Here is a 23,482-nt window from a genome sequence, read left to right as displayed (position 1 = left end):
GGATCTCCTTATAAAAATTTTATTCGAGCCACGTGGAAGTTTATAGGTGGTTTATGCCTTCGTTGATTGCATGCTCGACTAACCCAACAGCGACAGTTTTACGGTACTTTATACTTGGCGTGAAGTTATCGTTAATTGCTTATAATAATGCAACGCTTGCTACAGTTTTATATTTATCATATTTATTCTAAATGCCTCACGAGATTTCTAACTTTTTATTTTTTTCAGGGCTCATGGATGGATGGACCGTACAGATTACATACTTTTCCTCGCAAAAATGAAATTAATCTTCGCCAAGTTTAATCCTGAAAACTCAGTGACGTTTTAATCTTGAAAAATTTATACCTAGATTTTATTTTTTTCTTTATTATATATAATTCTAATTGATAAAATATCTTTCTCTTAATATTTTTGAAAGAAAGTATATAGTAAGAATGATATGGTAAGAATAATTTATTGAGAATTTTCTCACAAAAGGGTCAGATTGTAGGTATGTTATTGACAAGCATTTAATTGGGATCCATAGAAAATTATATAGACCGTAAAAATGGTATTTTTCCTGCATTCATGTTCCACCCAAATCAACGTCATGTGGTCTGCTTGCACATGAATTACTTATAGCAGGCTTATATCTACAAATAATATAACATATTAGTTTTAATATTAATTTAAGTTCATTCGATTTTTTTATGCTATTTTTTTTAAAAGTTTATTATAGGTTATATACCAACACAAATTTATTGCAACAAAACAATATTTCTTAAATTAAAGATTGAAGAAATTAATAAAATTAATTAACTATAGAATAAATAAAAAGAAAAAATGATGGAAATAATCTTCAATATATATACAAGTACATTTATATACTTACATTTATATATATTCTTAATAAAAATCGTATCATATTTTCTGCTTTATTATATTTCGTGACATTCATCGAATTGAATAATGCTTTTCACACGAGACAGGATAGAACGTGCATCATTATACAAGCAACAGAGATGCGAAAGGAATTGGCGAGCGTTCGAAAAAGCCCACCTGTTGCAACCATCATACTCTCTACTAGTTTAACACGGTGATCAACGCACGACCCTATTCGAATTCTATAAATTTTCATGGAGGAAAATGCTTTGCAATTATTAAACTAGATTGATGAATGAACGCGAAGAAATACGAAGGAAGAGAAAAAGATAAAAAGAAATTACGAAAAAGTTTAAATTTATACGTAAATTAAAATTAACCTAAAAATTCATTTCTATATTAATAAAGAATTGTTAAAAACTAACCTAACATCAATTTATAATTTCAAAATATATGGAATCTGATGCATCATATTTTAATTAATTCAATCATTTTATCTATATATATATATGTACATATAATATGCATGGCGTAGAATGAAAATTATATTCAGTTACCGACAGATAACGTTAGATCGGAGACTGTGACAATTTACGGGTAACGTGCACGGGTAACAGCACTTGTAGTGAAGCACCTTTGTAATTTCCATGGGTTCCGAAACAACGCTTAACAATAGGTTCGCGATACGGATAGGGCCTCTCGTCAAACAAAAAGGCCACTTTGGTTCCGAGTGGACGTCTGTGCTTTTTTTGTTTCTAAACACCACCTGTTCGTGGGAAACATTATTGACGCCATCATGAAAATCTTACGTTAACGAATCCGTACAGCTAAGTTAATATACGATCGAAAAAAATGTGCGTGAAAATAATTGAACATCGATTTCTTGTTAAATGGAAATTTCGTGGCATATGGAAATACTCGAATAATAATTAGAAAACAAAACGATTAAAAATATTCTCATAAACGTTTTTATTTAATCTTAAATTAGGTTATGTACAGTGTAAATTAGGTTATATACATTTCATCTATTTAATATGGACTTGGTTATTTAATTTTTTATTTTATCTTTTATTTAAATTTGAAATTAATTATGAACAGATAATACATTTTATAACGAATCTTTTAATGATAACATTTGAAATAAAATAAAATCATTTCCAAAATATATAAATATCAGATAACGTTCATCGTAACAATTTTATTTTTCCTATGGGTAATATAAGAATACTAACTGAGAGAGTGAATCGAATCGATTGAATTACCACGAGAATTCTCGAATGATGTCCGATCGTGTATTCAAGCCATGAATTCGATTAAACATTGCGTGGCCCACGATAAACCGTTTATCGTGTCGATTTAGGGATTTCGTGTCCTCGTTGCGTACATGGTAAGTTTGTATATCTGAACGTGTACCATAAGGCAACGTTATAGAATTTATCCATATCAAATTTACTTCTTCCTCTTAGCCCACCATTTATTTTGATATATCCATCTATAGAATTCTAATAATCAAAGGTTCATTTCACAATATTATAATTAATATAATTAACAATATAAGAATTGAAATTGTATTTTAATTAATAATTCAATTATTGATGTAATATATTTTATTCTATTTTTAACCATCAAATCTTTCATACTATAATTTTTTATATAAGTGAAAAATAAAAAGGATCATTTATATCATTCATTTGTGATAAATAAATATAAGCACTTGTACCATAAAATCCAGTGCACTTATCCAACTTTTTAATTCGAATATTTTTTATATCCATTCGATTTTTTATACATAATGTTTCATAATTCGAACATATGCGTTTAGTTATATGTATCCTCGAAGGATTCCGCTTAACTGCGAAGCTTCGCATGCCCCGATGTAACCTAATCTCGATACGAATAGGTATCCTATGCGACTTAATTAGCTAAGTATGCCCGCGGCGGGACATTATTACACCACATTTTACTACCCACCAGGCAATAATTCCATCCCTTTCCTTTAACCTCTTTGTCCAACGTAGCCATGAGGAAATGTTCGTGGCCCGAAAGGGTGCCACAGAATTTCGAGTCACGCTAAGAAATGGAATAGACGTTATTGATACGAACTATTTTCAATACGAACGCATCTGGACAACTTTTTCCTTCTTTCTTTTTTGATTTAACAAGCGGCCAAACATGATATTTTACCAAAGGGAAAAAATGAAATCGTCTACCTTTTCTGTAGATATAGGTTATTGAAGATTAGGTTAAAAAAATAGAAAATGTAGAAAAAAGATACGTGGAAAACTGAAATAAAAAAGGAAAGAGGATAAGAGATTGTTGAATAAGTTGAGAATTAGGTTAGACAATTAAGTTAGAGAATTAGGTTAGAGAGTCAAGTCAAAGAGGACAATGATTAGGTTAGGTTAAGTTAGTAAATATTGAAAGCAAAATATATAGAGTTATCTAAAAACGAAGTATCTGAAAGTTATTTTATTTAAATTATTATCCAAAATAATAAAATGATATTATGTGTACTCTCTAAGTTATTTGAACATCTGTTTTCTCATTTTTTATCCTCCTATTCTTGTGTCAATAGAGTAAAAAATAGTCTCCCAGAACCATTTATCCTTTAACGATTATTATTTTAATCTATAAATTTATTGTTCCTTATGGCTGAATAATATCTAAAAATAAATTTCATTTGAATCCTATAAATTTTATATTATTGTGAATTGATATATATTTTTTTAATATGATGTTATTAAGTCACTTAAATGTGAAGTATATATTTTTTAATCAATAATTTACTAAGAATATTGACTAGACTTATCTGATTTAGTCACCGTTTTCAACGTAGATATCATATAGAAATAATATAGAACTGAATTGACCAATTGCTTAGAATCACGCTACTGATATATAATAATATGCATACTGTTGGTGTGATTATCAACGCTGGAGTAACCAAGCACTTATAAAAATAAAAAATATCGTATATATGCATAACGAACGCAAAATTGAAATAATATTGAACATTAATAATGATTATATAAATTTTAAATTCCATTTTTCAATCAAGATATATAATTCCTATCTATAAATTATTAAATTAAATATTGTTATCTAAGTATATAATAAATATTTTTTAAATTTAGATCTTTACTATTTCGAATATTTTTTATATTTGATAATTTTTTTTTTTCAATATTTAATATGTTATAAATATAAAACTGATCATTAATTCAACATACAATCTTGAAATGCAACATGCTTTGACAATGCGGGCCATATTAGTATTCATGGTCGAATCACAATCTAAGGTCCTTTTACATTGCCAAACCCCTATTTTATTCATGGACATATAATGATTATCGTGACCTTCCTTATACATATTCTTAAAAATTTTTTACATTGTTATGTATTTTTAAAATCTATCCCCGATGAAATGAAAAGAACTTATGATAATTTAATTTATATAAATATATTTATTATACCTAAAAAAATTAAAGAAATATCAATCAAAATATTAAAGCTTTTAATATAAGATTTTATATAAGAGAATTTTATTAATTTATTATCTTCATTTAATTTATTATTTTATTATTATAAAGTATAAAATTAAATGAAGAATAATTTCAAAGCATAAGAATAACAAACAGAAATTTTCCATGTTCTATTAAACTTCTAAAATTTCTAAAAATATGGATTTAAAATTTCCAAAGTATTTAGTATTAAGATAAATTGAACAATTTTGTATTTACTATTAAAATAAATTGAACGATTATTCCAAAAAAACAATTATAGAAGAGAAACGCACGCACAGAGCATGGACTACTATAGAAATTGCACGTGGTATGTATCAAACGCATGCGTACAAAAGATCTTCCGATTTCACTGTAATAATGTTGCAGTTAATGCTAGACTCACATGCCATGCGCGCGTTTAGGGGGGGGCAAAATCTTCGAAATAGAGCGCGTAGTGGGGTGAATCGCGCGAATCCCAGAACAGAACAGAGCGATGAACCGTTCTGTAGGATGTAACAACCAGTCAGTAAAGAGGGGAAAAGCAATAGTGGGGGATAATATGCAGCATTCTATAGAGCAGAAATGTAGAAGTGGGGCACGTGCCAACTTCTACTCAAAGAGATGTATAGTGGGGGTATGACCGAGGGTAGGGGAAATATGCATCTTGGAGCGCGATGAACGAAAATTTAAGGTAGTCTGTGAGCAGGCGAGTGACTATGCGCTTGCGTGGCCCTCGGAGAGTTCTTTTCTTTTTTTAATTTTCCTTTTTTTTTTCCTTCTCGTCTGTTTTTGTTCGCATTTTCCTTTCCTCTCGTTTTTCTCTTCTCTTTTCTTCATCTTTTTCTTCAGAACATCGATTCAATCTCCGAGGGTCTACAACCTTCTTCCCTGCTTTCCTTTCACCCGATTCGACATGTTAAATTGAAATCACCGAGAGCAATTGTTGAGCCAGGCCAAATTTGGAACTGATAATACAAACCTACCTAAATTGGATCAGGAAATACACCGAAGATTCTTAAGTGAAATCAAAATGAAATTCGTCGAACTGGTAAAACATTGAAGAATATTCTGATAATAATAGCAATTACTAAGTAAGTACCATGCACTTATTATAACATTCATATATATTATATTAAATAAAAAATTACGGAATAAATATTTTTATTAGACACAAACACCAATTGATTTGAAATGGTATGATGACACTATTCACTGATAAAACACGGCTGAACCATTGTTTGACTGATCGTCAATAATGTCGAAATTGGAAAAGGGAAAGCAAAAATCCTCTATTATCGAGGATTTGTAAATATATTTATTTGTATATACAAACACGTATACGTAATCTGTATAAAGAGAGAGATGTAGAGTACTGATATTGAAAGTACAACGCTACTCAAGACATGCTCGGTGAATAAGAATTTCTTTCGAAATTGGCCAGTAGTCGGCATTGCAGATCACATACTAATGTATCCAAAAAACAATTATGTACAACAACTTCTACAAATTCTTTATTTTCATAAAAAAGTAAAGATATTTTGGGACACAACTGAAGATATATCACAAATAACCATTTACAAGTTTTATAGCAGATATAATTTTATTACAATGGAATAGTTTTATCAAAGATCTGTTTCTGTTTATACCGCCGTCTGGGGTAAGATATGGGAGAAAGATATCATTGAAAGCTGTATTACAATCTTCGACTCCGACATTTTATTGGTATGCCAGTTAATCTTTTAATTCATAATAATTATAATCTTTCATAATCATATAATCTTTCATCATCATAATTATTCATAATCTTAATTAATTCATAATAATGCAAAATAACACAAAACTTTAAAAATGTGACTATTCTGCGATGAATGATTATTGGCATTAATGTAAATATATTTATTATGTAAGTGATTTTAATATTTATTCATAATAATTCATAAATAGTTATAAGTTTTTGTATTTTATTTTAAGATTTTAGAAATTAGAGTTTTAGAAATTAAATTGAAATAATAATAAAATATTTTTCTAAGAAATTTATAAAATTTTCGAAGATTTCGAAACGCCGAGCAACAATTTATCTTAATTTATTTATTTAAGATTAACAATGATTTTTCATTTTGAATTTCATTTTATTTTTTCTTTCTTTGACGTTTCTTAATTACTTAAATTACAAATAACAAAAGAAAGAAAATTCGTTTGAAATTAAAATGAAACAAAAACAATATAACGATCTAGTCAACGATCTAGTGATAAAGATTTAAATATTTAATGCGAGAATCAAAATATATAATCTAGTCTAAAAAAAAAAAGAAAAATATAGTCAATGATCTAGTCAAAATCGAGTAATATTTATCTAATCATAAAATATACATTATATTCTAGTCACTATTTAATATTCCAATTGGTGCCACGAATCAACTTTGAAATAATTTTTTTAAAATTTCCTTGTGGATTACTACTAAAAATTAAGCTGAAGATAAATTACAAAAAGTATATATTTAGTTTAATTTCACGTAGCATCAACGAGGCTGTGTACATACTTTCTCGTGTTTTTTTTTTTTTGTTTCTAATCACATATTTCTAGTCATTGAATTTTCAATTAATAGATATTATAAGTTTCATTTCATATTCCTCAAAGGATATGCAGGCCACATATAAATGCAATTTGGAACTTTTTTCAAATGATATTTAGTCATGTAAACATTTCTTCATATATTTATATATATTTTCTCAAACAAATATGTGTGGATGCGATGCCATAAAAAAGTTAAATTGCAAAAATATATTATACTCGATTTTAAAAAAATTAAAAATAGTTTAAAAGTTACAGTATATATATATATATTATCTAGTCATATATAGATTAATATAATTTATTGATTAATCTATTTATTTCGGGAAACGTGCCAGTAACTTACATTATGCCATTATCATATAGAGTTCATAAGAAAAATTTTTTATTAATGAAACATAATTCCAACTATATAAAATAAACAAAATTTTTACAATAGTTTATTTCACAACCATTTTTTTAAATTACTACTAATGCGATTGTCGGCAAAAACAAATATTACCTACGTAGAGTGTTGATAATTTTGATATTTTTCTTAAATTCATACAATTTTGTGAAGAATTAATTAAATCCATAAAAAGGTCCTATATGGCAGCTTTAAAGATAAAATTAATATATATTTTTCAATAATTTCAAAATAATAAAATTATTAAGCAGAAATATGTAATAAATTAAAATAAATCATATATTTTTAGATAAAAATGCGAATTTGTAAAAGTATTACGAGGCTGTGTTTAATAAGTAAGAAAAATGATATATTAATTAATATAATTTTCATTTTTTTTTTTTTAAGTTAGATATCTTTGTTAGTACATTTCGATAATATCCAATCGTAAATATACCGACTGAAGATAATATATAACATTTAAATTTCACAATAATTTTATTTATTTTGAAATATCATAATGACAAATTTATTTATTATATTACTTATCTGTACAGCGATTATCAAAAAAATTTTATTCAAATTAACATAACTATATTATTAAGAGTGGCATCTAGTCAATAAATCCATGGACATTAACTCGAACAGTTTAATCCAGGTATTCAAAAGAAGAAATAAAAAAGCAAATTAATTAAATGAATAGTGTGTTAATTAATAAAAAAAAAAAAAAAGAAAAAAAAATAATTCATATACATTTTATAAATCTTATAACATTTTTTATCATGCAACTTTTTTATATTTAACTTGGCCAACTTAGTAGAGTATGTATGATCTCAGTCCATGGATAATAAATCTAGTCTACGATATTCTGAAGAAAGTGAAAAAAAAGTCAAGATTAAATCCAAAGCGTAATTAATAATTAAATATAACTTAATTTAAAAATATCTTATCATAATTTAAAATAAAAATCTTTATTGTAGTTTATAATTTAATAATAAAATATACTTTGTAAGTGTCTTACGTATGGTAAATTATATATTAAAGTAGATTTTATAAGATAGTTTAAAATATTTAATGAACTAAATTTGTAGTATAAAAATTTAGAATGTAAGTAAAGTAATCATATTAGTTGTACTTTATTATATATTTTTTTTTTATTAATAATTTATTAATAAAAATTTGCTGTGTTGTGTGCTGTATGTTTTTTTCAAATATCTATTTATCAAATATCTAATACGGTAATATATATCACGATATAATTTTTTTGCATATTTATTGTCATTATATTTGCGTGTCGTGTGTGTGTGTGTATGTGTATTTTTAATATTATATTATATTTATTAACAATTAAAATTGTAATCAATAGTTTTGTTCTCAGAAATCATGATTTCAATTAAAATTCATAATATCACATTCATAATCTTTTTTTTGTAATTGGTATAAACAATTTTAATATGAAAAATTAATTTTTCCTTGTAATATCCAAATATATCCAATAAAATTTTAAACCTTAAAAGCAAATTTATTTATATTTAGGTTATTGCCATTTTTATATTACTTTTCCTTGTATTACATTTTAGGTAAGTATTACAAATAATTTAAAATATAAATGTTAAATATTATATTAATATTATATTATTGAAATTTTGTATTATATAATTAAAATATCGATTTTTAAGAAAAATTTTATTAAATTTTTAATTAAATTAATTTTTATTTAAATTAAAGTTTTATAAAATTATATATTTATATATATTGTATTTTTCTTTATTTTATAATCAATCAAATGACATATATATATATATATATATATATATATATATATATATAATTATTTATTAGATCACAATATAATCAATGCAATAAAAGAATAAAATTCAATAAAATTTATTTTTCTTGAAGTAACTATTTATTTCGAATTGTTTTGGTTATGTGAAAATTGTATATATATTTTTTCGAATTTAATAAAGTAATTTTATAAAATTTAATTAAAAAATGCAATTAATAATATAAAAAAGTGATTCACGATTATTTTTATAAATAATTTAATAATTTAATAATAATGTTTTTCATATTTAATTTCTAAATATTATATAAAATTGCATTGAAAAATCAATAAATCAAATTATTTTCTATTTCCTCTAATATTGGTAAAATAGAAACAAACAAAGTTATAAAGAATTTAATTAATAGATAGTTTTTAGACTTTCTTTTAACATAGAATTATAAATATTTATTGTATTAAAAGTTTCTTTTTTTACTGGATTATAATTACCACGTTCTTTTTCTTTGGTAATAAATTCTTCAATATCTTTATGTTCTTTTTGCAATTTTTCTACAGTATTTTCCAATGTACTAACTTGAACATATATATCATTATTTTCTAAACGTTGTTTCATTTCATTATAGTCTGATTGAATTGTTTTAATCTCTTCTTCATATTTTTCTTGTTCATGTTTCAATTGTTCACATTCTGCTATTAATTGATCTTGTTTTAAAGTCAATTTAGTTTTCAAAGTATCTATATCTTCTACAATTATTGACTTATTTTCTTTGTCAGTCATTTTTTCATTAAATTCAGCAAATTCTGTTTTAAGTTTTTCTTCTAACATTTGCATTTTATTAAAAATTTGCTGCAACTTTAAATTTTCTTTTGTTAATTTTTCAAAATTACAATCCTTGTTAATATCTTCATATTCATTGAAAGATGGTAAACTATTAAGAATAGCCATTTCATCATTTCCTATAAAATCAATATCAATATTTAATATATTCGAAATATTTTCTAAATATTCAACTATTGTATTTTCTAATTTATGCAATTTTTTACTTTCATCTTCTTTATTTTGATCAAAAGAACTCATAAATTGCTCTATGGTTTCTTCTCGTTTACGAAGTTCCTTATATTTAATTTGTTTTTCAGATTGAGTATCTTCTATATCTGCTTCTAATTGTTCAAGTTTTTGTTCTGTTTCTTGAATTTGTTTTTTTTTTTCAGACAATTGAGCTTCAGCAGCTGCAATATCCATATTATCTTGCTTAATTTTCTGTAATAATTTTTCTTTTTCTTCTTCTGGTGAAATTCTTTGTTTCTCTTCTTCTTTTAATTTATCTCTTTTTTCTTCCATTTCTATTATTTTAAGATGTAATTTAACTGCTTCCTGTTTCAAAGGAGATAATGTTATTTCTTCTTCTAAATAAAGTTGTTCTTTGTACAATTCATCCAATTTTTGTTGCAGTTCATTTGCTTTTTCCTCCACTTTTATTTTTTCTTTTAATAATTCATCATATTTTTCCTTCGTATCAGAATCCATACTGTCTATAAGTCGTTCTGTTCTTTTCTTTTCATCTTCTAATTGGTTTTGTATTTTTGTTAGCTTTTGTTCTAATTGTTTTCTTTCTTCAAACATATTTTCAATTCTTGATAAAATTTCTTCATTTTTTCTAGCAAGTTTTTCAGTTTCTTCTTCAATAATTTCTTTTCCAATATCAGATGTCATTTTATCTACAATGATATTATAATCAGCTAATTGCCCTTGCAAAGCTGTTAATTCCATAGCCAAATCTTTGGCTCTCTTATCATAATGCAGATAAGTAGCTCTTTCTTTAGTTTGATCTTCAATATCTTTCATAATAACAGCAATTTCTTGATTTAATTCTCTAATTTTTAATTGCATAAGTCCATTATAATATCTTTTATCTTGAATTTGTCTAAAAATAGAAAATTTAAATTAGAAAATAATAAAAGGAAAAATTTAGTGATTAAGTTAATAATACCACAATAATATTGATATTAAGGAGAAATTTCTATACCTAGTCATTGACAAATTTCTACCGGTTCCAGGTCTAAGGCCTGCTACTCCATGTTGAGTGATTGGTCTTTCCAAAATATTTATATTCATTTGACCAGACAAAGGAAATGTAATATTACTTGCTCCAGAATTACTTGAATTAATTGTATTTAAACGTGAATTACCAGTTGATACTTGATTGAGTGCAGCAAAGGATGATGGTGGTCTTGCCAATACATTTTGACCAGGTGTGCCTGGACGAGTATTTCCAGAAAACTCTACTGATTCATTCTTTGTTCCTTTGTAAAACCTTTCAAATTTATTTTGTAATACAGCAGTACTAGTTTGTGGTCTTTGCATTATATTTATTTATTTAAAATATTTTTTCTTGAAAATATTTTTTATTTCTATTTAAAATATTTTTGGTATGAACTAGTAGTTTGTATAGATATTTAATCAGTTAGTGCTGTTTAGTTAAAGTACATTATGATCTGTTTGTTTTTTACTTGGTTGTCATAGAAACTAATTCATAGAATCTATATATAATTCCAAATTAATTTACTTATAATTTATAATTTATACATAATTATACGAAAAAAATATAATTTTAAATGATATTATAAAATTACATTACAAAAATTTGTATAAAAAAATCAAGACACAGAATAAACCTAACTTTAATGTTCAATATTTTGAAATATCGATGCGCAAAAAATCAAAATATTTGATATATTCTGTGCGATTTATAGTGGTGAATTATATTTTAAAACAGAAATTATATTCAATCACAAAAATTATTGAAATTAATAAATTTTAAAAATAATTTCTTAAAAATATGTTCTTTTATAAATATTCTTATATATTATATTAATATATAAGATATTAATATAATTTAATACTTATTGATAATTATTAATAAATTTAATGATATTAAACTTTAATTATTATTAAATTCATTTATACATATTGTATTATAAATGTTAATATTTATTATTTATTACAAATGATAAAAACATCAATTTAAAATTTTTAAGAATTTTAATCAATAAATTAGATAACCGAGATGGATAAACAATAAAGTTGTTTTTTTATATGCATAAATTTTGCAAAAAAGATATAAACAAAGAAATCAGATAATAAGATAAAGGTAGAATGAATAAAAATATTGAAATAAATGCCATCTTCAGAATGTCAAATGAAACAGGAAATGCATATATGAAAAACAAGAAATAGAGAGAAAAAAAAAATACAAAAAGAATTGACAAATATTATTTATTGAAGCTTAAAATATCTCTTTATATTTTTGAAATTCAAAAAACAAAATAAAATAGAATAAAAATTGAGAGTTAATGCCATTTAAATTTTAGAAAGCTTTTAAGAAATAATCCAAAAGATGGCGTTGATTGTCAATTCTTATTCTATTTCTGTTATTCTTCTATTCTATCTTTTATTTCATTTTCGAGACTAGAGATGACACTAATTTCAATATATTTATTCTTTTTTCATTATTTGCTCTATACTTGTTCTTGGTATATGATTATAGATGGTAGCAAATGTTAGCATTTTCATCATTTTTCTTTCAAAATTATAATGTAATCTCAATCTTTAATGTAAAAATATATATATATTTTTTACAATATATTTCTAAAATAACTTGACAAAATATAAAACAATATATAAGTTTTGCGAGTATTTTGATATGAGGCATTATTTAACGACAGAAAAATATTTTCTTTTTATTTATATTGAAATTTAATTTCAATTTTAATGTTGCAATCTCATTCCAAACCGAGTTTTATGAAAACATCTGTAATTTTTAAAAAATAATTTACTTTATTTAATACATTAATTTATTTTAATTAATTCTTTTTCCTTATTTTTTACTTTGTCGTTATTGATCTTTGTTGAAATGATTGAAGTGAAAATTCAAATTTTTAGTTTAATGAAAGAATGGAAGATGGCAGTAGGTTGTCGTTATCTCAAATTAAGTAGTTGCTAAGCAACAAAAGTGACGCGGCGTGTTGGCCAAGTGGCAAAGCACGATGGTGACGGCGACGACGATGGTGACGGCGGTAGCGACGCCGGTCCCTCCAAACTCGAATTAATATACGGGAGTCCAAGAATATCTTCAGTGTGCCTCGGGATAGCCAGAAACCAATCGGCGTTACCACAGTAACCCGCGTCGTAGCTAAGTTCCCCGTAGCATCGCGATTCGTCCCGTCGACATATAAACGTCCGCCACTCACTCATTTTATACACGTTCGTTCACATTGGCATTTCTTCTCAACTTGCCTTTTCTTTTGCCTTTTCCTTCTCCTTTCTTTGCTCAATAGGCCGTAGTTGTATGCACGGCTGGCCACATGTACCTAGTGATAACACATCTAGTGCAGATCATAGAAAGGTATCAACGCTGCCCGATAAACCGGTTTTACCGCAACCAAGCGGTGACCTCCTCGTGCTCGAGAATGTTTTAAACTGTGACAAATATTTTGTGCTCACGTTCATAGAAACTGTTGGCTCGTACATACGTGAACACGAAATAACAACCCCAGAGTTGTTTTGAAATCGAGACGCCGTTACTACACTGCGATATGGACGAAGAAGAAATTGACGGCGTGAAGTCGCCCATCAAAAGGCTTGGCTCCACGCGGAAGCTGCTTGTCTTTAACAGTAAGTTATAACCACACATTTTTTTATTTTTTTCTCTTTCTATTTCATTTTCTCTTTCTTGCTCACTTATATATTTATTTCTCTTTCTTTTTATTTATAAAGAAAGTTAATTTTTTTAATTGGTATATCTTTTATTAATCGTAAATAAATAATTGTTTATTGTAATAAGTAAAATTCTTATTTTTATTATTATAGTAATATTAATATTAAACTAAAAAAGAATTTTTTAAATGATTTTTTATCAATGAAGTTTTTTATTTATATGAGATTTAATTTACAAAATTATTAAAATTTATTTTGAGACGCTATTTTGTTATCATATCCTTTAATAAAGATATAGATTTAACTTCTTGGTTTGAAATTTATTCGTTGCATATTTAAAAATTAATTTATTTCGATAAAATTCATTTCATTGGAATGTTCGATTAATTGAAAAGATGCAATTTGTTTCAATTCATCCATCAATAAAACGGTGAATATTATTTTTTTTTTTCTTTTCTTTTCTTTAATATAGAAAACATTTTTTTAATATATTTGATGCGTTAGGAATGTATAAAAAGAATGTAGCAACTGTATAGTTAGCAGATGTTAGAAAATCTTATAATATATAACCGACGATACATTTTAAAGAACGATGCGCTGTGTCGATGCTTTTATGCTGAAGATACTGTTTATATATGCATTTTTTTGATCTGCGATATTTTTGTAAAAAAAAAATTCTTATTTATTTTTTATTTACAGCATTGCTCGATTATTCACGTAATTATTCGTGCATTCATAATATCGATGATAAATATTAAAAAAAATAATAGAATTATGTTTTCATATTTATTATAATAAAATGATCATAAAATTTGTGAAAGCTGAGAAAAAAATTTTTAAATAATATTAAGTTTTATAAATTCGCGATATTGCAAATTGTCATTATCAATTTAAAAATTGAAATATTATTATATTCTTTGATTAACTTTATACTTTATATACGTAATTTATTAATTATAAAAAAAATTTTATTATTATTTTGATTATAAAATTTGGTTACAATTAACAGTTGATTATAATTTATTAGTAATCAAGTTTATAATTTAACTTTTCTTAACATTATACATATATATATATTTATTATAATATTTAAATTTATTTTTATAATAAATTTTAATTAGTTAATTATTAATAACTTTATACTAAAGAAAATCTTTGCAAATATTTGAAATGAACGAAACAATGTTTCACTTGATCAATGAACGATCGCTATTCGATGGAGTAAATGAGGTGCTTGCACGTCTCTCGATTGAAATGTTGGCGCGTCGCATTTGAAATTGCTTCGTCTGCATATTAAAAGTCGTGAGAAGTAACAGGGATAGGTTTCACGGTATTCTACATTCTATATTCATGCAAAAATTCTTATTCATTTGATTGAAATATATCTCATTTTTTCCATCCAAATGTGTATACTTTTATACATATTTTTATTAAATAAAAATACTTTTATAATTTTTAAAATTATTTAATTTCGTATCAATTCTCGTATCGCTTAAACATATCGTATTATTCGTGATCTATTTGATCGGGAGTTATCGAAAAAATATACATCGGATGCCCATCCCTGTTTCCGTTTACAAACTTTCAAGGTTATTTTTATTTTATTTTAACGCGTATTCCATCTCCATCCCCTCTATTTTTCTCCCACTATGTATATAATACACCTCCCCCGTTGAACACGTTCACGCAGTACACTTTCAGATACGAACGTCTATATATTCTTTCGTGCCGTGTAACGCATGCGCACATTCTCATTGTTCGCCGCAACTCCTTCCACACGGTCATGCGTGACTGCGCCGACCGTTTCCTCTGTGCATTTTGATTTTTGTGTTTATATCCGTATGGTTGCAACACTGGATGTTTTAAAATCGATCTTAGTGACCCATCGCTATATAGAGTTAGCTAGTAAAGTTAGTCGATAATAAATATGCAGATGATATTTGCTGAATATTTCAAGATTTTATAAATAATGCATATATAAAAATAAGATTTATCTAATAACTCGATATATATATATATGTATGCATATATGTCGTTTTGATTAATTATTACTAATTGGCATATAATTTATTCATGTAAAAGAGATAATGAAAATAATAATTCTTCGGAAATTATTATCAAAGTTTGTCATTTTATGAGAAATATCTTGAGATATTTATACATTTGTGCAAACGTTTTTTTTTTTTTTTTTAATATATTCACATTAATTTATAATATAAATTTAAAATAATTCTTTTACATAAATTTAATAAAAAAAATATAAATAGATATAAATTGACCAGAAAGAAAAATATATATATTTCCTGTTTTGTGCGACAGATGTTTTCACGAACAGATCATTTTTAGAATGTCAAAGAAGAGTATCTATTTCACTTAGTGAAAGATATATGTATCTTCTTTCACACGGATATTATTGCAATGACGCATTTTATTTAAATATTTTTTTCAAAATTTATATTTCTTGCAACAGTTATTATCGCGTAATTAAAAACATTTATTTTTACATTTGTTATTAATCAAAGCTAGAAGAAGAAGAAGAAAAAGAAATTTTAAAAAATAAAAATATAACAAAAAAAGAAATTATTACTTTGTTTTATTTTTCCATCCAATTTTAATCGATTTTTTTTTTTTTTTTATTTCCATTTTCCCGACTTACAAATATCACCAACTTCGGTTTCAACCGCTTCTGCAAACTGCTGATCGCAGAACGCGCGTCCGACGGAAAAAATTACAGAGTGCAATTTTTTTTACGCGCATACATGTGTAACAAGGCCATTCATTTTAGTTCAGCTCGTTGATGACGAAGGGTAAAGAGAAGGAGTTACAAGGAAATAATGTCATCTATATCATTGTTAGATCAATTGTGAAATAAATCACCGAAAAAAAAAAAAAAATTGAATTTAATTTCATTTCGTGAAATGAATATAAATATGAATATAACATGTGTCGTGTATATAAAGTATGAATATGTTTACAATTTTTTTTTCAAAAAACAATTATACACGACATAAAAATCACGCTTCATTCCGATAGGTTCTTAAACCTGCAGAGAGTTTGAAAATGTCACGAGTTATTCAGAATCGCCGATAGAGTTCGTTAACGAAGTAGCAAGGCAGTTGCAATGGGATTATATACTAGTGACATTTAATATCTTATAAGAAATGGCGTATACACGTAAATACAATACATAAAAATTAACATCGTTTTTATCATTAAGATTGATAAAACGATTTTTGATTTTTTTTTTTCGAAAGAAAATATAAAAATTTAAATTTTATCGATAAAAAGATAAAATGAGAATTTTTAAAAATAGAATCGTTCGAAAATATGTACGATTAAATTTTATTACGACAGCGTGCATGTAATGATTTATATTTTATTAAAAAGTATTTGAAAAATAGAAAATCGTATAAAAAGAAAAATTCTTCAAGTAAATAAATTTGAAAAGTTGACGACGACTTTTGGATAGAGGTAGTTGATAAGAAGGCCAAGTGTTATTGAATTTACACGCTTATCTGGATGAAGGTCGCGAAACCCTGAACGATCCGTGGCTTTAAAATAGCGATACTACGTAATGATCACATGAATAGAGTTCAGTTTTAGAATAGTACACGCTGAATGAACTTTGTCTACTATAATTATCTACCGATTCTGAGATGCTTTTCGATAATGAAAAAATATTATACATCCATATGTATATTATAAAAATAATTACAAATATCAAGTTGTACAATTATAAATATCAATTGTATGAATATATAATTAGTTAATTTAATTTAATTTTACGAAATACTATAAAAAAAAAAATAACTTGTATTGTATAAATTTTCATGGGAAATAATTTAAAATTTAAAAACGAGAAGAAACGAGACATTGTCGACGGTGCTTACCATAAGGTTAGCGGCATCAATGAAATGGCGCGGTATCTCATTGAACCACTTGGCTGACTCAGCCAATTGCGAGTATATACTAAGTTCAGAGTGCATTTTTTCACACAAGTGCTTTTTACGACTTTACAGATTTAAATTTACGTGATTATATCTTGAAAACAAATATACATGGGACATAACATATAAATAAAATAATACCATTCAATTTATTTTATCGGTCATTTGAGAATAAATTTAAATGATAAAATAATTTAAAGTAAAATAGATATTCTTTTTTTTTTTTTTGAAATATAATATTCTTCTCGTATAAATGAAACTTATATGATCGTGAAGATATAATTTTTATTATTTCTGTATTTATGAATTTGAGAATAAAAATAAGAAGAAGAAAAAAAAATAAAATAATATTTCTAATACGAGAAAAAATTTATTGATAGAAAGCAAAATTGTGAATTCGTTGGATATATTATATAAGTATGATAAAATCGATTTGTGCAATTTTGTGAAAAGGAAGTTCGATTGTAATTTGGAAATTAAGTAACAGATGACGCTGATTGTTCCATATTACGTAAATTTCACTTTAATGAGATGATATAAAAAAATTAAATTTAAATAAAAAATACTTTTTATTGCTTTGTTGAATTTTTTGTTGTATTTTTGTAAATAAAAAGAAATAAGACACATATTGACTTGTAAATTCAGAATTTAATAATTGATATAATCTTTAAAATAGTTTCATAAAAATAATTAATAGTGTGATTTTTTTATGCTTTATTTATCATTAATTGTGTTATTTATTACTTTTATAAAAGCTTGGAATGTTAAAAATTAAAAATAGATAAAAAAAAAAACAGTTTGAATATGTTTTCTTTGATCAAAGAATGAATGAAGTAAGGGAAGAAGAATGCAGAAAAACTAACAGTGGTAACAATCTGATGATAAACTAACCCGATGGTAAGATGATCTGAGTGCCCTCGAAGTGGCCGATGAAAAGCAATTTGTTCATTTAACGCAGAGAGTACATGACCCTATGAGCAAATAAGATCCACTTTTGTATCAAGTGTAATCCTTCTCTACTGCACTCTTAAATTTATACTTTTTAAAAATTAACATTTACCAATTTTATAACATCAAATTATATTTCTTCGAAAACATATATGAATTATAGATAAAATAGATCGCATTAAAGATTGTAAAAATCATGACATGAAAAATAATTAAATCATCTGATTCATTCCGATAATTGAACAAAACGCGATGAATTTTATTTTAGAATTTATCAATGAGTTAGTTTTTGATCATCATAATTGTAAAAAAAAAAAAAAATGAACAAATAGGTTAGTTGCTCGGTCGGTCAAGTGGCACGCATAACTGAAATATAACCTACCGAAAAGATTAAACATTTGTTGACTAAACAAAAAACTACGATTAGGTAGATTACCTCTTGTGTTGCACAATAAGTGTATATCGCGTGAAATAACCGCGGCAAAACGAAGAGTGATGCGTTTCCACGTGATGAGACAAACGGGTAGGCAGAGACAGGACAAGCGGGCGAGAACGCGCGTAGAGAGTAACGTATATATATATACATACACGGTGGACACGTGCACTCCGTTTGATCAGAGTCACAGTCACGGTCACGCTTCGAGGGTTGGACGAGCCTATATAGAACACCACGGTGGGAGACCCGGTGTACAACGTATAACCACGCGGTTAGAGAGACGAGGAGAGAAACAAAAGCGGTGGCGCGAGTAACCACTCATTGATTCCCCTACCAGCGGCGCGGTCATCTCTTTTGCACCATTTTGCTTCACTTTATTCCCATTATTTTATCTCTTTTCCCGAACGTCTCTTTTCTTCCCTGACATCTCATTAACTCTCTTCCTCTTCAAATAATGGTTATCTCGTTCGTTTTTTTATCTGTCTCTGTCGCTCTTGCACGTTTATATATGACGCTTTCCGCTCGACGCTTCCACAACGGTATTACGCGATTCAGTTGATTTCGAAACGGTGCATCGAGAGCGCGGAATTTCTCTCGTATATATAATCAGTTTCCTACAAACTCGTCCCCTTTTCCATTTACAAGTGAAACGCTTTCAATGTAGAAAGTTCTCGACTCGATTCTGCTTCGAGTATTCTTTTTTTTTTTTGTTTTTTTTTTTTTTTTTTCTCTTCTCTTCCGCAGTTTCCTTTCGCACCAGCCTCACGATTCGTTCTTCGTATCGCAGAATTGTCATATCTACCACTGTGAGAATCGCCGTTTTGAGGACGTGCCAGTGCTTCACAATGGGGAAAGCAAAATGCGCCAAGAAAATAAAATAATCACAATCAAGTGTTCCATTTTGACTTTTCTTCGCCATTTTGACTTTTCGCAATCCAATTTTTTACAAGCAGCTTATGTTTTATATCATAATTATCATTCTTCCATAATATTATCCCATTTTGATCTTTCAATTTTTTCAAAAATTTTGTAAAATATCATCCTCTTTAATGTCGAAAGTTGTTTCTACTACTTCCTCCACTTTTCTTTTTTCTATTTGCTTAAATCTCCGATAAATTTAGATAATGAACGTGAGATATAACGTGCCAACATTCCGTGCCAATACAATGAACATTTTATCATAAATGATCGTGCACGAAAATACGATAATCCATTGTCGACAATTAAAAGCATGTAAGCTATATTATTATCATGCAATACTTGATCAAAATAGTGTTTATTACATGGGAAGCTAAGCTAATAGATTTAAATTAATAATAACTTTCTTATTACGCATAATAAAAATCAAGAATGAGATAATATATGCAATTTTTATTTCATCGAAGGAAAAATTTTAAAATCTTTGTCATCTTAAATTTTATATTGCATAAAGAAACAAGAAAATTCAATTTTGATCGAGTATCGTATTTTCGAAACACGACGGTGGAGATCGTTGCGCGGTCTGCCTAAAGTCATCGGCCAAGGTATATATATGAGAGAATCTTCTGCGCGTTCCCGGAGTTGCAGGGGGTGGCGAGTCGACAGATCGAGAGAGAAAGAGAGAAAGCGCTAGAGGAACCGGTGTGTATGTGCTGCTGCTGCTGCTGCTGCTGCGACTCTTCAGTGTGAGAACGAGGGAGAGAGAGAGGGAGAGAAAGAGAGAGAGAGAGAGAGAGAGCGCAATGATAACCGATGAAGAGATGGAAGAAAGAGTGAGCGCGCAGAGCGAACGCGAGAGAAGCACCGGTACGGAACTGAGCGACAGAGAAAGGAACAGAGGGATAGAAAAAGAGGAACGGACAAAGAGAGAAGGAGTGTGAAGGGAGGGAGGCGGCGCGCGCGTGCGAGAGAGATAGAAAATCCGGTTGCCTGGCGACGAGCCATCTAGTTCGATCCCAGCCAGCCGACCAGCCACCCTCTGGGCGCAGGAGCAACGAGAAAAGGCGACTACCTTTTGCCTTCGTTTCCTTTTTCTTGTCATTCTTAACTTTCTTCATACGCGCCTTTGTTTCCCGGTACATATGATAATGAAGAATCTTCTTGTTCAATCCCTTGTCCTTTTTTGTATTAAATAGAATAACGAGCAGTGTATGAAGGAATATTATTATCGGTGATAGGTTTCGATTAGTTCGGGAAAAGAAAAGTGCACACGTTTCAAGGCCGAAACGAGCGGTCGGTCGGTTGGTCGATCGGTCGAGTGCGTTGCGTGTAAGCGCGTGTGATGTGTTGAATGGTGGAAAGATCGTTTTGAATAGTGTCTCGTTTCGTTTTCGTCATCGAAACGATGAGAATGAATTCTTCTTGAAGTAGAGAATCGTCGTGGAGGGAGCCAGATGTAAAGAGAGAAGAAATCAAGAAACGGAAGAAGAAAGAGTGGTGCAGGATTATCGGAGACAAAGCAAAGCAAACGAGTCGAATAAGAGAAGGACACATAGAGACACGGTGTGCGCGCATATGTATACAGCGTGAAATATACACAAATGTTCGAAGAAATAAAAGGTTATTCGAAATAGGTGATGTGGAAGTTGACAATAAGATGATTCAAGGTTTTCACTATGAGATGGGGATCGATCAAATTTTCAATATTGTTCTTCGACGGAACATTGCAATAATGCGGAGAGACGTTCGCTCGAAATGAAAAATGTGCATATTTTTCAACGTTGTTAGGGCGATATCACGATAATTAACGAATCCATCGCCGAATTAATCGAATCGATTCTACAAAAAGGAATTAAACTGTTCCGGTGTAATGATGATATACATCACCAGGGGAACTTTCTACGAACAAGTGCCGAGGATCTTATCGTAGAAGTAATCTTAGAAATTTTATGCGTTTGATCGAATCAAGTTTCGCTCCAGATAACCGCCGAACGATAATAATATTAATCGATACAATCAACGAACAACTCGATCATTTGTACACAATCTAGGAATAATTTTTAAAAAAAAAAGAACAGAGGCAAAAGGTGGCTCATTGAAAGAACTTGCCAACTATAACGGATCTCGTGTCTTTTTTCATCCTGTTTCCCAACTCTCTTCGTCGCTCTTGCTCCCTCTATCCTTCTCGCTCTGTCGTCCCTCCCTCTTCCTCTCTCTCTCTCTCTCTCGCGCGCGCTCTCGCTCTTGCTCTCGCTCGTTACAGCCGATCAACGCGAATCGAGACCTACGCATAGTCCAGCAATATGTTCCAGTGCATTATTCAGCAGAGGAACGGATGGATTCATCCTTATAACCCCGACACTAAGGACGTCCTTCCAGGTATGGTTCATTAGATTCAAATGCGTTCGCTTTTATTTATTTATTTTTTTTTTCTTCTAGAAGTAGCTGGAGATAAAAAGCATCACACAGTTAAATATAATATATATTCTTTTCTTCGGTAATAATTCGATAAGTAAAGCAGAACAGTAGTTGTTTAATCTAACCTAGTAGCTAGTTATTCATTATTCTTTTACGTTATTAATCAAATTGTTTATATTCGAATAATCATAATCTCAAATATTCTGTAGGATGCCTCATCATTCCTTCTCATACTATATTTCACACACAATCTTCTAACATGTTATATTTAGGTTACATTGATTCCATTTCTTGATTTTTTTGTACATTTTGGTTACGAGATTTTTTTTCCTGTGCATTATATCATGTCTTCCATTCCACAATTTTGCTATGATATGCGTGTTCGCACAATGTGCGCGTTATACAATATATATATATTGGAAATTCTAGATAGGCGAGGACATCTAATGCCGGTGTAGAGTTGTGCGAACATTCGTTTAAATGTATAGAATTTCTCGTCGAGTTACTTTGGAACCTTAGAGAAGCGGTGCAATGTTGAGTTATAAAAAATGATCTTGGAGGTTATTGGATCAGCATCATCAAGTGAAATTATCGATCAATAGAATTTAATTATATTTATAATATTCTAATTACTTGATTATAAAATATTGAATATAGAAGCAAATATATTATTTTTCTAATCTTTTGAAAATATTTCACGTCTTTCGTAATCTTATTAAATTATTGAAAAAAATTGCCTGGAATTTTTGAGAGTTTATATAATTAAATTTTAGAATAAAAAGAGTAGTTTGATCGAGTAGGGGTAATTACGACTTTCATTTCGAGCTTTGTCTCCGTCGTTTCTTCAGTGAAGTGATTAGGAGGAACATCAAGATGTGTTCTCATGGTCGTTTCGCGCTCCTGCCATTTCTTTCTTTTTACTTATGTATCTGCCTCTTCTTAGAGTTGAATGCACCGCAAATGGTATTCTTGATTCTTTGTATGTTTTTTT

The 23,482-nt window shown here is 27.9% G+C and overlaps 2 protein-coding genes across 11 annotated transcripts in view; one reads left to right on the top strand and one right to left on the bottom strand.

Annotated features, from left to right (window-relative positions):
- Nucleotides 1–9,420: 9,420 nt before the first annotated feature.
- LOC409358 (intraflagellar transport protein 74 homolog) lies at nt 9,421–11,828 on the bottom strand. The gene is made up of 2 exons (XM_392873.7): nt 11,135–11,828; nt 9,421–11,032 (listed from the first exon to the last, which is right to left on the bottom strand). Exons 1-2 carry the CDS (start codon nt 11,470–11,472, stop codon nt 9,508–9,510), a joined length of 1,863 nt encoding a protein of 620 aa, XP_392873.4. The 5' UTR covers nt 11,473–11,828; the 3' UTR covers nt 9,421–9,507.
- Nucleotides 11,829–13,134: 1,306 nt separating this feature from the next.
- Nucleotides 13,135–23,482, top strand: part of LOC552604 (SLIT-ROBO Rho GTPase-activating protein 1) — a 35,037-nt gene continuing 24,689 nt past the window's right edge. For 2 of the 10 annotated variants that reach the window (XM_026441220.1, XM_026441225.1), the window contains exon 1: nt 20,835–22,452. In XM_026441220.1, coding sequence (XP_026297005.1) covers nt 22,377–22,452 — 76 coding nt within the window. In that variant the 5' untranslated portion in view covers nt 20,835–22,376. Of the gene's footprint in view, nt 13,783–19,714; nt 19,962–20,276; nt 20,389–20,550; nt 20,679–20,833; nt 22,453–22,552; nt 22,571–23,482 lie in introns of those variants that run through there. The other 8 variants (XM_026441222.1, XM_026441219.1, XM_026441223.1 and 5 more) reach the window with 8 other exon arrangements.

Source organism: Apis mellifera, linkage group LG6 (genome assembly GCF_003254395.2).
Source record: "Apis mellifera strain DH4 linkage group LG6, Amel_HAv3.1, whole genome shotgun sequence".
NCBI lineage: Eukaryota > Metazoa > Arthropoda > Insecta > Hymenoptera > Apidae > Apis > Apis mellifera.
The sequence above is the reverse complement of the archived record's forward strand: the minus strand, read 5'-3'. Positions and strand labels throughout refer to the sequence as shown.

Bases quoted from the DNA above. Each gene is read 5' to 3' on its own strand.
- LOC409358 (XM_392873.7), bottom strand. From the start codon at position 11,472: ATGCAAAGACCACAAACTAGTACTGCTGTATTACAAAATAAATTTGAA. The intron at 11,033-11,134 runs GTATAGAAATTT...TTCTATTTTTAG, and splicing joins AGAAATTTGTCAATGACTAG to ACAAATTCAAGATAAAAGAT.